This window comes from Nyctereutes procyonoides, unplaced genomic scaffold, assembly GCF_905146905.1.
Source record: "Nyctereutes procyonoides isolate TBG_1078 unplaced genomic scaffold, NYPRO_anot_genome, whole genome shotgun sequence".
Lineage (NCBI taxonomy): Eukaryota > Metazoa > Chordata > Mammalia > Carnivora > Canidae > Nyctereutes > Nyctereutes procyonoides.
In genome coordinates this window covers 8,757,649-8,774,419 of record NW_026575146.1, presented here as the reverse complement: position 1 = coordinate 8,774,419, position 16,771 = coordinate 8,757,649, and the positions used below count along the sequence as shown (strand labels likewise).

General features: G+C 35.5%; 1 protein-coding gene across 7 annotated transcripts in view; it reads left to right on the top strand.

The window, feature by feature from the left end:
- The window catches only part of SYNE1 (spectrin repeat containing nuclear envelope protein 1), a 255,312-nt gene that overhangs the window by 81,347 nt on the left and 157,194 nt on the right, over positions 1–16,771 (top strand). For all 7 annotated transcript variants that reach the window (XM_055311232.1, XM_055311234.1, XM_055311233.1 and 4 more), the window contains 10 exons: positions 577–836; positions 2,146–2,311; positions 2,594–2,749; positions 4,913–5,065; positions 5,686–5,868; positions 6,909–7,046; positions 10,889–11,074; positions 11,254–11,376; positions 11,922–12,104; positions 13,194–13,337. In XM_055311232.1, coding sequence (XP_055167207.1) covers positions 577–836; positions 2,146–2,311; positions 2,594–2,749; positions 4,913–5,065; positions 5,686–5,868; positions 6,909–7,046; positions 10,889–11,074; positions 11,254–11,376; positions 11,922–12,104; positions 13,194–13,337 — 1,692 coding nt within the window. The remainder of the gene's footprint in view (positions 1–576; positions 837–2,145; positions 2,312–2,593; positions 2,750–4,912; positions 5,066–5,685; positions 5,869–6,908; positions 7,047–10,888; positions 11,075–11,253; positions 11,377–11,921; positions 12,105–13,193; positions 13,338–16,771) is intronic.

The window sequence follows — 16,771 nt, the reverse complement described above, 5'->3', positions numbered from 1 at the left end:
CTCCATACTAAGTAGGGAGTCTGCTTGAAATTCTCTCCCTCTGCTCCTCCTCCTACTTATGCACACTGTCTCTCTCTTCCCCTCCCTCTCTCAAATAAACAAATTTTTAAAAAGAAATGTCTTACCTGGCCCTGAAAAAGTATAAAATATTTTCTTTGCTATGAAAATGAGCAAGAATTTAAAATCCCATATTTAATCCTTTTTATCTTTTAAGTAGGCTTCAATGTTTTAAACCATATCCTCCTTAATGACTGAAAGGCATGCATTCATGTCAACATAAATATTGGAAAGAGTTTTTCTTTTATATTTTCAGTTTTTTTTAAAAATAAATAATACAAAAAACCCCTTTATGTTATGTGGTGTCTGGTTGCCCTATTATTTTGAGATTAAATCCTAAAACCCAGAAATCTTTCCTTTCACATTAAGGAGACTGTTCATGTTTAGTCCCTGATATTTAGACTTTATGTCATGATCTTAATGTGTTTCAATGCCTTAGTATCAGATGTGGCATTTATTGGAATTGCTCGGCCTTTTCATTTTGTTTTTGAGCTTCATAGTATATACATTTGTTATCAGGTTAAAAAAGCCACTGAAATAATTGATCAGCTCCAAGATAAATTACCGGGAAGTTCAGCAGAGAAAGCCTCAAAAGCAGAACTCTTAACTCTTCTTGACTTTCATGACATGCTCATTCTGGAGCTGGAACAGCAGCAATTGGCCTTAGGCCTGCTGCAGCAGCAAGCTCTAAGTATGCTCCAGGATGGAGCCACAAAGTCCCCTGGAGAAGAGCCATCCATTGTCCAGGAAATCACGGCAATGCAAGATCGGTGCCTGAAGTAAGTATACACTTGCTTTAGTTCTCTGTTACTAAACTTGGCCATAACCCAAAAGGATATGCATGGTATTAGAGTCTGGGAATGTTCCATCATGCTGCCTTAAAAATAGGGGGAACTGTTCTCTTCATCCCTGCCTTTCATTTTTCTTAACTCTTGAAATATTTATCTGATAAATACATACTAGTAGTAATTAGAAATATAGTAATGAGCCATACAGATTCAGTCTCTACCCTCATGAGGTTTTCACTCGAGCAGCAGAGACCGACAACTACAGAATCATTTAGGTAGAGCATGGAAAGAGTGGTAAGGGCATAGAAAGCAGAAGCAACTAGGAAGGCTTCCCTTCAGGAGAGGTACTCATGCTGAAGACTGGGCAGGCTTAAGCTAGGCAGTGAAGTGGGAGGAAAGGTTAGCAAACAGGAATAGAATGTAAGGAAGCTTGGATGTGAGCATGTCACTTTCAAGGAGCTGTTGGGCAATGGGGTAATTCATGAGAAATGAAGCTTGAAAGGTAAACAGGTGAGAGCTATTGAGAACATTTTGTTAAAGCTTGATAACTTTTTGGCTAAATTGGAGGACAGGGAGATAAGGGTAATGTCAAAGTCCAGATAAATAAAAACTATTTACTGATAGTGAATTTAGCAGAAGGAGAAAGTTAATCTTAAGGATGCATAGCCAGCCCAATTCACTTACTGAGCCAGAGAAAAAAATGTCAATAGATAATTTTATCATGTATTAACTAATACTCATCCATAGCCTATATTCACCTCTTCTACTTGTAAATGAATTCAGGATAATCTGATTTCATTTATTTGAACTTTTTTATCAGACTTATGTCAATTCAAATAAAAACTTACAATTTGGATGTTGAACATTATTAATTGCCAAATTTCCAAAGCTCCATACTTTGTTTAGAGACTAGCCTCTAATAGTCACAAATATTCCAATTATACATTACTTTTAAATGCTGATGATTCTGCACCATGTGAGTAGATTTCCAAAGAGAAAATAAATAAACAATCACTAGTTACTTAAGATAGGAAAATTCATTGCAATTTAGGGGTTTGGAAGTATGTCAGCTGTTTTCCAGGGATAAATCATTGACTTCATATGACATATATTCTTCTGTTGTCCTTGACTTAAGTTTTACTGAATATCATCTCACAATTCTGGGAAGCGTCTTTACTTGCAAAAAAAGATATGAGGCTTCGCTTTTTTTACATCTATTTTTAATAATATGATGTCGTGAATTAGGGACTTCCTTTCATTTCAAATCCACTTCTGGTTTATCATTTTAATGTTTCTGAAGCATGCAGGAGAAAGTGAAGAGTAATGGAAAGGTGGTAAAACAAGAGCTAAAGGAACGAGAAGTTGTGGAGACTCAGATCAATTCTGTGAAATCTTGGGTTCAGGAAACAAAGGAATATTTGGGGAATCCAACAATAGAAATAGATGCTCAACTTGAAGAACTTCAGGTACAAAACTCTTCTTATTCCCTATACTCATCATTTTAAAATGTTGTCGTGATTTTAATGATATATGCTTGCTTATATTCAATGAGTATTGAATTAAAATTCTTCAGAAATGTACTATATAAAAGGCTTTTAGTATTATTTCAAGGGACTTTCTTTTGTTCTGTATAGAGGGGACACGCTTCTCCCCAGAAAGGCTTGAGTTTTTAAAAAAATGTTTTTCTAAGTCCACACTTCATATATTGATGAATAATACATGGTCTGATGTCTTTTTTTTTTTTTTAGATTCTCCTAACAGAAGCAACAAATCGCCGACAGAACATTGAGAAAATGACTGAAGAGCAGAAAAATAAATACCTGGGTCTTTATTCCATATTACCTTCTGAAGTATCCCTTCAGTTAGCTGAAGTGGCACTGGACCTAGGAACTATCCATGACCAGGTAAATCTATGATCACAAAGTATGCCTTTCCATTCTTTCAGAGGCTCAGTGTTCTTGTAGGAGAGTTCTTGATTTTCATAATTATATCTCCATGGAAACAGTTAAAAACACATAGGTATAAAATGACAATATTAAATTAGAAGTCTTATTTGTTGGCAATATATCAGATGATCGCAGATATGAACAATATAAAAATATAATATAATTAATATAATATATAATATAATTAATATAATTACAAATAACTTACTACTTCACCTTTTTCTTTAAAAATGACTTAAATTTTTCTAAAAGCTGTATTTCATGTTCAACAAATTTTTTTAGTACCCAGGACCTGCCAGGTACTCCTCTAGCTGTTATTTCAGTTCAGTAAAATATAAGGTAAGTAGGTAAGATATTTGAAAAAAGGGAAAATCAGAGTGAAAAAAATAAGGTAAAGCTAAGGAAGAAGTTATTACCCAAAATGCATGTTTGTGAGTTGTATAATTTTGCTAGAGGAAGGCTCATCAAATAACTCTAGCTTTCAAATGACCAATGAAAGATGTGCCATGTAATCTAATCCATGACTATAAATTTTACAAGTCTTTTTTTTTTTAAACAAAGAGATACATAATCATTCATAGTACTGAGATCAGAGGGAGATTTCTATGTTAGGTCCTAAAGAGAGGACATGCTTTCACGTAGTGAAAATAACTTTGATAGCATCTGTTTGGAAACATAATAGCTTTTTAGGACCACCTTGGTGACATAATGCTAAAGCACAGTTAAGTTGAAAGCGGTCTATAGAGGACAAAAAGAAGATATATCCCTAATTCTAAAGTGCTACATAAAATGGAAAGTAGTATCACATCATAACAATTATAAAATTCATACAAGTACATTGCATTTTTTGGACACTCCAATGTATATTATAAAGTGTTTTTTAAAATTTCATCAAAATCCAGTGCTACATAATGATATTGACCTAAACTAAAATGTTATTTTCTATTTTAAGTATTTAATTGGCCTATTTGGTTTTTCTTCTTGGACATTGGAAGGTTTACTGGGAAGGATGACTTAGAAAGCTCAGATCTTTAAAAAAGTTTAAATTTAATTTTTCTTTTTCTCTGGGTAAATTTTTCTATATTAGAGTTATTTTCATGCATCCCATTTACATTGGCACTCAAAATTAATGAAGGCCAAAGAAGTATTCTTTTTTAGAAAAGATTTATTTATTTATTTGAGAGAGAAAGAGAGAGATAGAGTGGGTGAGCAAGTGTGAGTTGGGAGGAGGAACAGAGGTAGAGAGAGAGAGAGAATCTCAGGTGGACTCTCTGCTGAGTGCAGAGCCATGCAGACCTTCATCTTACAATCCTGAGATCATGACCTGAGCTGAAACCAAGAGTCAGGCACTCAACTGACTGAGCTATCTATCTAGGCACCTCAAAAAAGTGTTCTTTCAATGATGTGTTTCCCCTGTACTAAAGTGATTTTTTTAAGGCCTTTCACTTATATAAAGAAAATATTTCTTTACCGTTTTCTCTTAAGCATTTTATTAGAAGTAAAAATATCACTGTTATCAAATCAAACCAAAGCCATTAGAAACTTATAAATGTTAACTGTACTTTTTTTTAAACCTTTCTTTTTATTAGATGTGCTTAACCTTTTTTTGATATACTATAGGGATGTACGTGGAAAGTTGGAAAAGGAGTTAACAGATCACCAACAGCTATATATAAAAAGGTGCTTGGAAACAAATCCAGGTGCTTCCAATTATCTGGAAATGTTTTCCATTTTATGGAAGAACAGGCTTAAAGGAATTTGTGTTCTGAAGGTAGTAAATGGAGAAGATAGGATTCAAACTCAGCTATATGTATATTGCTATCTATAATGAATATTCTATAAACATTTGATGCATAGATCACTGTACATGCATTGCTTGTTTCTTTGCTGAAACAGCAGCAGAAAGGGACAGTACATGCATAAAGGTGGTAGGAAGCAAAGCTGTGTGGAAAGCCATGAGAGCTCATAACAGCATGTGGCTGGTCTGACAAAGTGCATCGATGCCAAAATGGCATTAACCACGCCAGTGTCTCCCTTGTCAACATCTTATGATTGAGGTTTTCTGCAGCAATTATGCAATTTTAATCATAGTTGGTTTTGCTGTTCTCATTGATTATTTAGATCCAGGACAAAGTAAGAGAAGTTGAACAGAGCAAGGCCATGAGCCAGGAGTTCAACCGGCAAATTCAGAAGATAGCCAAAGATCTCACGACTATTCTAAGTAAGCTGAGAGCAAAGACAGATAATTTAGCACAAGCTAAATCTGACCAAAAGGTAAGGAAGGAGAAGTGGAAACATAAGAGATGCTACTGAATGAATTAGCTATTTTTGAAGTTATTTTATTTTGGGGATATAGAAGGGGGGGGGAAGCTTTCTTGATTAGCAAGCTTCATTAAATCCAGAAAGTAAAGGCAGACAGTAAGACATTGTATAAACATAATAGCATAGATCCCTTACAACATATATCTCATGATTACAGTGGAGCTGTATTAATAGATGTCTCTGCATACATGTGTAATAGGGAAAAGTGTCACAAGACCAAATAATGATTTGGTAATATAAATATAAAAATTCCAAATGGAAGGATTATTTTGGTGGTTAAATCTGTGTTCTCGCTCTGCTGATGAGTTAAGTGATTAATCCTTTTTGGGTGGGGCAGAAGGAAAACAACCATCTCACTCAGCCTCATAGGAAATAAACACCAAGGTTATAAAACATCCTGCCTGCTCTGCCTATCTAACCGAAGAAACAGAAATGACCTGATCAGAGTATAATCATTCTTTATAATATTTGATGCATACAAAAATCATTTAAAATACCACCCTTGACCTTGGGAAATCCAGGGGAATTTATTTCTTGTAGTCTAATGTTCTTTTGTTTTGATTACCACCTAGGTGCTAGGAGAGGAATTAGACGGCTGTAATTTAAAATTAATGGAACTAGATGCAGCAGTACAGAAATTCTCAGAGCAGAATGGACAACTGGGTAAACCACTGGCCAAGAAGATAGGAAAACTGACTGAACTTCACCAACAGACCATTAGGCAGGCTGAGAATCGGCTCTCCAATCTCAGTCAGGTATGTCCAGGACAGGAATCAAAATCCTTTAAGGCAGATATTCAGTGTTTGCTTTTTTTTTTTTTGAAAATAGATAAAAAGATAATATTAACAATGATAAGAGTAGCTTATTTCATACCACACTTGTGTTCCTAAAATTTACATGTAAACTTCCCTTTATTTTATATCAAACTATATTATAAGTTCATTTACAAAGGTGGTCATATAAATGGACTATTGGAATGAATATTTTGTCAACTGGAGAAGTATTTTGTGAAATGAGTACTCATCCCTTAACATGTTTTACAAATTCAGTTTGGGATGAATTCAAATACCTTTAAGTATTATATATATATATATATATATATATATATATAAATTTAAGTATTTATATTATTTTATATATAATTATAGATATAATTTATATATATAATTATATATATAATAAAAATACAAAGATATAAGACAGAAGGTATATATATAATATAAAGATGTAAGACACAAGATAGATATATAGATACATAGATATGCTTGCATTTACTTAATATGTTTGGGTCACACATCTGTCATAATTGTTGACTGTAGACTCACCTGTATAAATTCATTATGTATTTTTTCTGTAATCACAGACAAACCAAATTAGGATTTGGCAATAATAAATAATATAAATAAATAAATAAATAAATGTACCAAAATTTGGCAGCTATAATCCCCACTACCACCTCCTGAATCAGTGAGAGTGGAGTATGGAAGGAGGGATAGAGAGGTACTAGACTGATGACTCAGAGATGAGAAGATAGAATATTTTTAAAAGACAAATTATTCAAGCATATTAAGGATTTGAACTTTATCCTAAAGTCACTGGGAAGTCCTTGACAGGTTTTCAACAAGGGAATGATTGTTCATGATACCTTTAGATAACACAGATATTATAAAAATCAACCCCTAGGATTATTGTATAGAAAGAGAAATAGAAGACTGTTTTCTAAAAAAAAAAGACTGTTTTCTAGTTCATGAAGCAGAGTTTACAATTGCTATCTGAATGTTAATGATTTTTTCAGGCAGCATCACATTTAGAAGAATACAATGAAATGCTTGAATTCATTTTGAAGTGGATTGAGAAAGCTAAAGTGTTGGTACATGGAAAGATTACATGGAATTCTGCAAACCAACTTCGAGAACAATACGTTTTACATCAGGTAATTTTGGGAAAAATAGTTTTCAAAGAGTAACTAAGAGAGAAATTTGATTTAACTAGCTAGACTGGCAGAAAATTTAAAGGGCCATGATGTAGAATTATTGTAGGTTCCAGATAAAAAGAAAGCTAACGTAACCCTAATGACTTGTCCAGTGGTTTAAAAGGAAGTGGTTACCCATAAGATTTCATAAAACTATATAAATAAATATCCTCTATCTCCCCTAGATTTTTTTCTCTCCAAGACCCAAATAGCCCTGTATAGGTTTTTCTTTTTTTGCAGCTTCTTTGAAACAATCAGATGCTTGGATATGGTGGGAAATTCTTCCCCATGAAGAGATATGACATGTGGAGAGATTATAGACTTCAGACTCAGACTGATGGGAAAACCAATCTCTGCTATTTAGGGCTGTGCAATTTGGAGCAAACTCCTTTGCCTCCCTGAATTGTGTTTTCTCATTAAGATGGAGATGTAAATGATACTTTTATTGCAGAATTATTAGGAGGATCGAATGGTTTAACATATGTGCAAATATCAAGCACACTATCTGCCATGTGAGTGCCTCCTCACTCTCAGCACTCAGCCTGGTCTCAGTTGTCTGGCTCTCCAGAGGAAGTGGGGGTCAGCTAGAAAGTAGCAAAGAGTCCATATCAGAAGGTGGCTGCATTACTTCATTTCCGGAAGTTTTCTTCTGGTTGTATCATCCAGGAAATTATTTCATCCTTTTATTATCTTTAGCTTGAATTAGATACAAGTATGTAATAGCACAGTTCGCTTACAATACAACACAGAATGATTTTTACTTACTTACATGGATATCCTGAAGTATTTTAGATTCTCTCTCTTTTATTCTGATTTATGTATACTCATATCTTTCAAACCATTCCCTTTTCCATTCCTGTGGACAGGTTTCTAGATTAAAGCCTCATTGCCTCCTTGGAATGCTTTAACAGATGCTAATCAGTTTTCGTATTCTCTAATCAATCTTGTATACTCTTCTGGAATCTTTCTTAAACCACTCAAGACAAGACTTAATTTACAACTGGTTGTAAATGATGACAAAAATATTCAACCTCATTAGAAATCTAGAAATGAAAATTTAAAAGAGAGTGTGAGAGAGCACTTTATCAAATTAATACCATTTAAAAGTTATTTGAGATTCATATTTAAAGAAGAAAGAGCTTTCAACCCTAACGTTTAATTGTTAAAATCTTTTTGAAAAACAATTGGCAAAATGCATCATGATCACCAAAATGCTAGTTATTACTCCGCAATCCAAAATGTAGAAAATACTTTATGCAGTATTAATAATTAGACTGGAATTTTATTGTTCTATTTTTATTTTTTAAGATTTAGTTAATTTATTTGAGAGAGAGAAAGAAAAAGAGTTTGTGGTGGGGAGCAGAATGGGAGGGAGGAAGAGGGGGAAGGAAGGGGACTCCATGCTGAGTATAGAGCCTGACAGAGGGCTTAATCTCATGACCCTGACATTATGAGCTGAGCTGAAACCAAGAGTCAACTGCTTAACCAATTGAGCCACCCAGGCACCCCACTATAGTGGAATTTTATTTTTTTTAAGATTTTATTTATTTATTTCAGAGAGAGAGAGTGAGCACAAGTAGAAGGAAGAGGGAGAGGGAGAAGCAGGGGCTCAGTCCCAGGACCCCAGGATCATGACCTCAGCCAAAGGCAGACGTTTAACCAACTGAGCTACCCAGACGTCCCTATAGTGAAATTTTAAAGAAAACTGTCAAGTCACTTTTCTGAATGACATTTTGGATATCATAAAGTACAATGTAGTCTTTAAAGTAACCATCAAAACTTTTTTTTTCCTTGAAATCAGTCCTGCACTCATTTATTTATTCAACAAATATTTATAGAATACTTTCTCTCCAAAGCTAGGAATTTTGTTAGGCCTTAGAATACAAAAAAATACTCACTGTTCTTGCCCCAGGGAATTGATAAAAGGAGGCACAATGACAGACAGATCTAGACAATTACAAACAATGTGGTAAGTGTAGGAAATGATGATCAAGATGCTGAGGGAGCCCAAAGGAGCATGATCCACCCACACTGCCTCATTTAAGGAGGCCTTCTTAGGAGAAGGTAATTCTGGGCTGAGTCCTGAATGACAGGCTACCTACTTGTGTTGAAATTCCAGTAGTAAAAGTGAGGGGTGCTCCATTTGGTGCAGTGGAGGGAGCAGGACAGTAGGAGGAGGTGTGGAGGAGAGCTGGGAAAAGGCACAAGAAGTAAGAATAGAGAAAGAACAAAAGATCAAAAGGCCTGTTGAGAACTTGGGCTTTACCCTACTCTGAAGCCTCTGACAGATATTTTTCAGGCAAGCAACAAATTCAGGCTTGTATTTTAAGAATGATTTAGCAGCCTGTGGAAAACAGACTGATGAAGGTAAGACAGCATGGAAGGTGGTTTCAGTGTTAGGCTAGAAAGTGGCAGGTCTCTCTTTGGAGGTTGAGAGAAGACAGATGCAAGGGCTACTACTGAGCTAGAATGCTGGACTCTGGAGGCTCTTGGATGTGGATGAAAGAGAGGGAGGAGCCCCGGACGGCTCCTCGGTGTTTTGACTTGGGCAGTTAGGTGGATTGATGCCTCAGGAACATGGGAGGACAGACACCACATGTCGAGGGTTCTCTCAGTTGCTCAGGAGAGAACTCATCCTGTAGATATTATTCTGGAGAGTTCTCTTGTCCCTGCCTTAGGTCAGACTGCCTTAGGTGGGGCTGCCCAAGTTTAGCCAAAAACAATACACAGAGAGAATGCATGTGTTCTAATGTCAGGTGGAAAAGAAAGAAGGAAAATTATACATATATTAGGTCTCAATTACCTAAAAATATACCCAAATATAACAACAGTTATCTCTTACTTAAAGTTATCTCTGACATATTGTGGAGTATTTTATTTTCTTCTTAATATGTTCAATACTTTTGAAGCTTTATTATATATATAGCATTCCTCATGAGGAAAAAACTGTACTTTATTCTAAAAAAATAAAGATCTATTGCCTAAGAATAATGTCCCAGCTCCCATTCCTCCTCTTTACACATCACACATCCCAGTAACTTCCCATTTTGTGCTCACTCACCTCTGCATCTTTGTTTTGCTGTGCCTTCTCCCAGTCTTCCTCCAAGTAGTAGCACATCTCATTTCTGCCATCTTTAACATTTCTCCTCTTTCATTCTACTCATACAATGTGTATTATTAGTCTCACTAGATGATACTATCCTGAATGACAAGGGCTGCATTTTATTCCTCATGGTATCTCAAGTAGCTTCTACCCACTTTGTCTCACTAAAGCCAGTGTTCAAAAGTTTTTGTTTGTTTGTAACGTTCTTGTGTTATTTTTGTTTCTTGGATTGATAGGCATCTTAGATCTTAGACATAGGATATGGGAGCTGAAAAGCATCTCTTGAGTTTAAAATGAGAAAAAGTAGCCTTAGCAACCTGATGAAGATACCCAACATGTCAGAGCATCAACACTCCTGGGATACTTATGTCCTGACCCTCCCCAGAGAGCAGCTTAGGGTGGTAGATAGAGCATGAGCCTTAGGGTCCAACACTTAATAACATGTAGCCTTGACAAATGGTTGGCAGTTTCTAAACCTTGATTTCTTTTTCTGTAAAATGGGGATAATAATAGGCAGGGAGTAGGCACAGGGGTGTGAGGGTTAAACACAGTAAGACACACAGAACCTACACAGTACTTATGAGAACTGTAGATAACAGCTCCCTTCCTTTCAGTCTGACAGTCTTATGCCACATCAGATTGATTACCTATATGTCTCTGTCTGCCTGTCAATGTCATAAATTTTGATAATTCACTTTAGACCATGCTAGAAGAATCTGAAGAAATTCACAGCAATCTGGAAGCAATGATTGTGAAATTACAGTACCTTGCTAGTGTGTACTCCACAGAAAAAATGTCTCAGCAAGTGGCAGAACTGGGACGGGAGTCTGAGGAGCTGCGACAGATGATCAAAATTCGTATGCATAATCTCCAAGATGCTGCCAAGGTAAAAAAAAAATAGTAATTCAAATTGGAAAGTCTATCTTTTTTTTTTTTAACGGTGGTGTTATAGTAGAGAAGTAGTACTCACCTCTGATAACGCCTTCTTGACTGTGATGCTATTCTCCGATGACTTTGAACTTCAAATGCTTATATACTAACATTCATATTGCTTTTACTCTCTAGGATATGAAAAAATTTGAAACCGAGCTAAAAAACTTACAAGTTGCTTTGGAGCAAGCCCAGACAACCTTGACTTCTCCAGAAGTGGGCCGTCTTAGTCTCAAGGAGCAACTTTCTCATCGACAGGTAAGCAAAGATAATCCAGAGGAAATGAGAAAGGAGATGTATAAAAAGAAGAAGAAAGAAGAAGAAGAAGAAGAAGAAGGAGGAGGAGGAGGAGGAGGAGGAGGAGAAAATAGTGAGGAAAAATGATTTTTAAACTCAGCTGTAGTCTTAGTACTCTTTACATTATTTAAAGAAAAATTCTGGGCAGCCTGGGTGGCTCAGCAGTTTAGAGCTACCTTCAGCCCAGGACTTGATCCTGGAGACTCGGGATGGAGTCCCACGTCAGGCTCCCTGCATGGAGCCTGCTTCTCTCTCTGCCTGTGTCTCTGCCTCTCTCTCTCTTTCTCTCTCTCTGCCTCTCTCTCTGTCTCTGTCTCTCTCTCTCTCTCTCATATGAATAAATAAATAAAATCTTAATAAATAAAAAGAAAAATTCCTTGGAAAATATTTATGACACGTGACAGAGCTGTAATTTAGTAAATGTCTCTTGCTTAGGAAATAAGCTGTTAAAGTATAACATTTTTAAACATTTTTACAAAACATAAAATGTGAACTCGCACTTTCAGCATTTGTTATCTGAGATGGAGTCACTCAAGCCAAAGGTCCATGCTGTGCAGATTTGCCAGAGTGCACTGAGGATACCTGAAGATGTGGTCACCAGCTTGCCACTGTGCCATGCTGCTCTGCACCTGCAGGAGGAGGCCAGCCGGTTACAGCACACAGCAATCCAGCAGTGCAACATCATGCAGGCATGTACTGCTGTGCCAGCCAGAGTCTCTTGTAGTCCCTGCGCCAGGCGAGCAAGAGCAAATGAGTCATGGGCTTCTTTTCTTAGCATTGTGTGGGCTCAGCCATCAAAACACATCCAGAAAGTTAAATTTGACAGATTGTTGTGGTTATATAAAATAAGGAGATGAAATGCTCTCATTTGGATCACCCACAAAAGCCTGGGGAAAGCTCTATAAAAAATAGCCTTTGGTGAAAGCTATCTTTTAGCAATATATTTTAGTAAAGAATAACTTATAAAGGTTAATTTTATCTTCAGTCATATATTTTTATCTCTTATTATTCATCTGAGAATCCTCTAAAATCTTGTAAAATGCCTTTGTTGCTAGCATAATATTACAGAATCTTTTTTCATATTTCAGCTTATTGATACACTAAATGCATTTTTTTTTGGCCTTGAAAGTGCACCCAAGTGGAACTCTTAATCTTTTTAGCTAATAAGAGAAAAAACATTTACAGGAAGGAATGACACTCTCCACTTTATATCTCCTTTCAACTAATACTTTACTTACTTTATCCAAAAATTGTATACATATCTTTTCATTAAATAGTTAATGGTCGACTTGGTCAACTATTCTTGCTCCTTGGATTGTCTTGTAATTTGTTACATAGTAAATTCCTAAGGATAGAAGTCATGCTTACTTCATTTTTTTATCTTCTACCTCAGCATTTAGACAAGTGCCTTACATATATATTTAGTATTTCTTAGATGGAAAAATGAAGTAATCGTGTTTCTCATACCACTTCCTACCATGACATTGTTCAGACCATGACATTGCTATATTCAGGACAATATGAATAGGGAGAAGAGAGAAGATCTAGCCATTTAGGTATTTTGAGTCTGTTAATAATCTTAGTAAACTATTTTAGAGAGAAGCTTTTGAAATATCTGCATAAGTTTGAGGACTTGAGTCACCCAGGGATTTTACCCATCATTTGTTATTCCCAGACACACAGGTGAATACCAGTTAACACTGTAGAGGGCAGCACAGAATGATTCCATGTAGTTATTGATATAGAAAGATAATCATATGTTGTTTTCTCTTTCAAAGGAGGCTGTGGTGCAATATGAACAGTATGAGCAAGAAATGCAGCACCTCCGGGAGCTTATAGAAGGAGCGCACAGAGAAATCGAGGATACACCTGTGGCCACCAGTAACATCCAGGAGCTGCAAGCCCAGATTTCTCGGCATGAGGTGAGACAGGCACACAGGCAAGGTGCTTGTTTGGTTAGACTATGTCATTGGTTTCTAGTGAATCTAAGAGAAAAGTTTTCCCTATTGTGCACATAGTGTGCTCAGTTCTTGGGCATCCTCTCTGACTGATTTTACCTGTTCTTGCTGGTGTTTTCCAAGACCCAGGAGCCTGAGTCTTCCCCTTGAGGCCAAAACCTCTTTACATATTGGGATGATATATCTTAGCTGGGATCCATCAACTGTCTCCTGCACCCCAAATTCTCACAGTTATTTATACCAACACATGGTCTGCTCTGTATTCAAAGACTGCTAGAAACAGCAGTGCTCAAAGCCTTGTTGCTTTGATTGACCTCTTTACAAAAAAGAGATATTTCATATTAAAAACAAAATCATTTGCTCTTTGAAATAGAGGTTACTTCAGTCCCTTCCACTGCAGTCAGTATGGCCCATGTTGTTTTGCTGATCTTCAGGTCATGTTTTTAGCGTCTTCTCCATTTTCAAATATGTCTTCTTTCTTAGGTTTATAACTTCCTTATAAACTTAGGATTTGAACACCCCTTGCATAGACTTGGTCTCAGAGATCATAGATTTTCAGTGTTTTGGCCCATTGATATCTAGCAGTGAATTTCTTCTGACCTGTCAATTCCTATTTGGATCACATTTACTCTTTCCCTTAGGAACTGGCTCATAGCATCATGAATTGGGAAAGCAACAGGACAGAGGAGAGTGTCTAATTTCTCAGGGCTAAAGGTGGATATTTAGTTTATTCTTCATCTGCTCCATTTTAATTTTGTTAAAATGTTAGAGCAACTATTTTTTCAAACCAAATATCATAGTGAGTTTCTCAGAAGATTCAGTTGTTGCCTTTGAAGGATAAAATGTCTCACTACCTACTCTCCAAATGCAATTAATTTCTTGACATGTCCAACATATCAGTAACTTACATTTATATATTCTTTATAAAATTACATAAATAAACCTCCCACCTACATTTACTTCTACACCATAGCTATTATCTTTGTTAACCATTGATTTCTCTTATGCCACTGGTTAAGTGAAAATATGTTAAGCAAATATTTGAAACCACTGTTTGTATAATTCATACATTAGACTATGTATTAGACTATATATTACAAATTAATTTTGAAACTATTTTTAACCTCAGAAGATCCAGAATTTTGTTGTAACAACATTCTATCAGAGTACAGAAAGTACATATTTTAAAAACCTTGTCTGAAATAGCAATAATTATCATTACTACAGTTTGGGTTTTTAAAAAAAAAACAGTTATACAGTTGTTACATTATCTTTTATATCAATGCTGTGAGGCAAGGATTTTTTTTTTTAATCATCACCATTATACTGAAAAGAAAACAGAAACTGATTTTTTTAAAAGTGACTTCCCAAGCTCCCAAGTCTAGTAACTGATAGAAACCAGATTCTAAGCCAGTATCTGTTGTTCAAATTCCATGATTTTTTCCCCCTGCAGTAGCAACTATTTGGGCTACCTTATTTCACAGAAGAAAAGAATGATGACCCAGAAAATGAATGACTTATCCAAGGTCACAGAGCTGGCTCTGAGCACAATCAGCTGTAGACTATCCTCCAGGCTCCTGTTCTGTGGTCCATTCATTTTGTCACATTTTCTCTTTCCAGTTCTAAACAGGAGTGTAGACTCTTGTAAGTTCTGTCAGGTGATTTAGGATACATTTTCATAATAATAATGGCATAGTCCTGTGTGAGATTCATTGTATGTATAAAACAAACACAGGAAAGAATGTGCTGAGTGGAGATAGCCTGATTTACGATAACATAAAAATGTGGAAGACTGCTTTTTCCTGTATTTTCAGTCTGCTTTCAATGGAATTTCAACTGTGTGGTGAATCTAGCATCTAGGAGAACTTTATCTGATAAAAATAATTGATTATAATAATGACATAAATTGATAATTTATCAAAAATTGATAAATTATTTACAATATATGTATGTGTCTAAGGAATTAACTTTTTTCTGTAATTTTTTAAATGCTGCGTTTAACTTGAAAAAATTATCTTGCTGCTTTTAAATCATAAGAATAGTCAGGCCTCCCTGCTTTTTACCTTGCGTACAAGGCCTTCTCTTGAGTGCAGGAGACTGCCCACAGAGGGCAGCTTTCCTTAGAACAGCCACTGAATCTGAAATTCCCACCTCTTTATGCTCATGCTTTGTAATCATTTTCAGAAATATCCAGTAAAAATTAAAAATATATGTGCTTCCTGAAAATGGAGAACACATTAAGCCAGTGGGGTTCCATTTTAATTTAGCAGATTTAATAACGAACCCACAGTTATTCTGATACAGACAGGTTTTATTGTTGCAGAAGGAAGTTCTAAGGAGCTGTTTCTCCAAGGGGATAAGTATAAAATGCCTTGTAAATCACAATCTTTTGTAGAGAACAGAACTGCATTGTTAACAAACAACTCAAATGAGTTTTATACACAATAAAGTGTAGAATTCCAATTTACGAGATGGATGTTCACTGTCAGCATGGGCACAACTTTGCAGGGTGTAGCAGTTGGGGACACAGCCATGCGTGTAGCCAGAAAAGGGGAAGGACTAAAATTAATGCTACTTCACAAAGATTCTTCAAATCTACCCAGTGTGGCAAGCCATTATAAGAAGGCTTAGTGATTTGTCCTATGAAAATGCAGTATTCAAGGAGTCCACTGATTGGTAGATGTCTTCTATATGTGCATGTCAACTAATTATAATAGAGTAACCATGTATTAGGCACTAGGCCAACTGTTTAATCACTATTAAAAATAGAAACCCATATTAGGTTTAACTAAGTACCTGCAGCTCTAAAAGGTAAAGAAGTGATGATTTCTACATTTTAAATTCTTGCTTTAAAAATTCTTGTGCTATAGAAGAAATCAAGAAGACAGGCTACTGGCTGAGTTTTGCAAGGTTTTTCCTTCCATTAGTCAGTTTTGTCTGGGAGGGGAGAAACTAAATTATATATGTGTGTGTCTGTGTGCATACACATATACATATACACACATAAATATACATTGTACATACATCATATATACCAGTTTGTTGTTATTTTGTTTCTGAACTTCAAGTTCAAAGCTCTAGTTTGAATGTCAATGTGTTTAAAATGATAGTATTTGTATCATATATACATATAGGTGAAGTATGTATATGTGCCTAGTGTGTATATATGGGCATATATGTATATAAACACTATCGTTTTTAAAGATATTGACATTGAATGTTTTTGTTGCGAAATATGTTTCGTACAAACACGAAATGACAGTTTTTCAGGAAAAGGAGCCAAATAAAAGGAACAGAAAAAAAGTAATGGTTTGATACTTTTAGGATTAATGTCTTGAAATAGACATCTTTTTTGTTAAGCATGTATACATCTTTTAGTATAAACTTAATATTTTAGA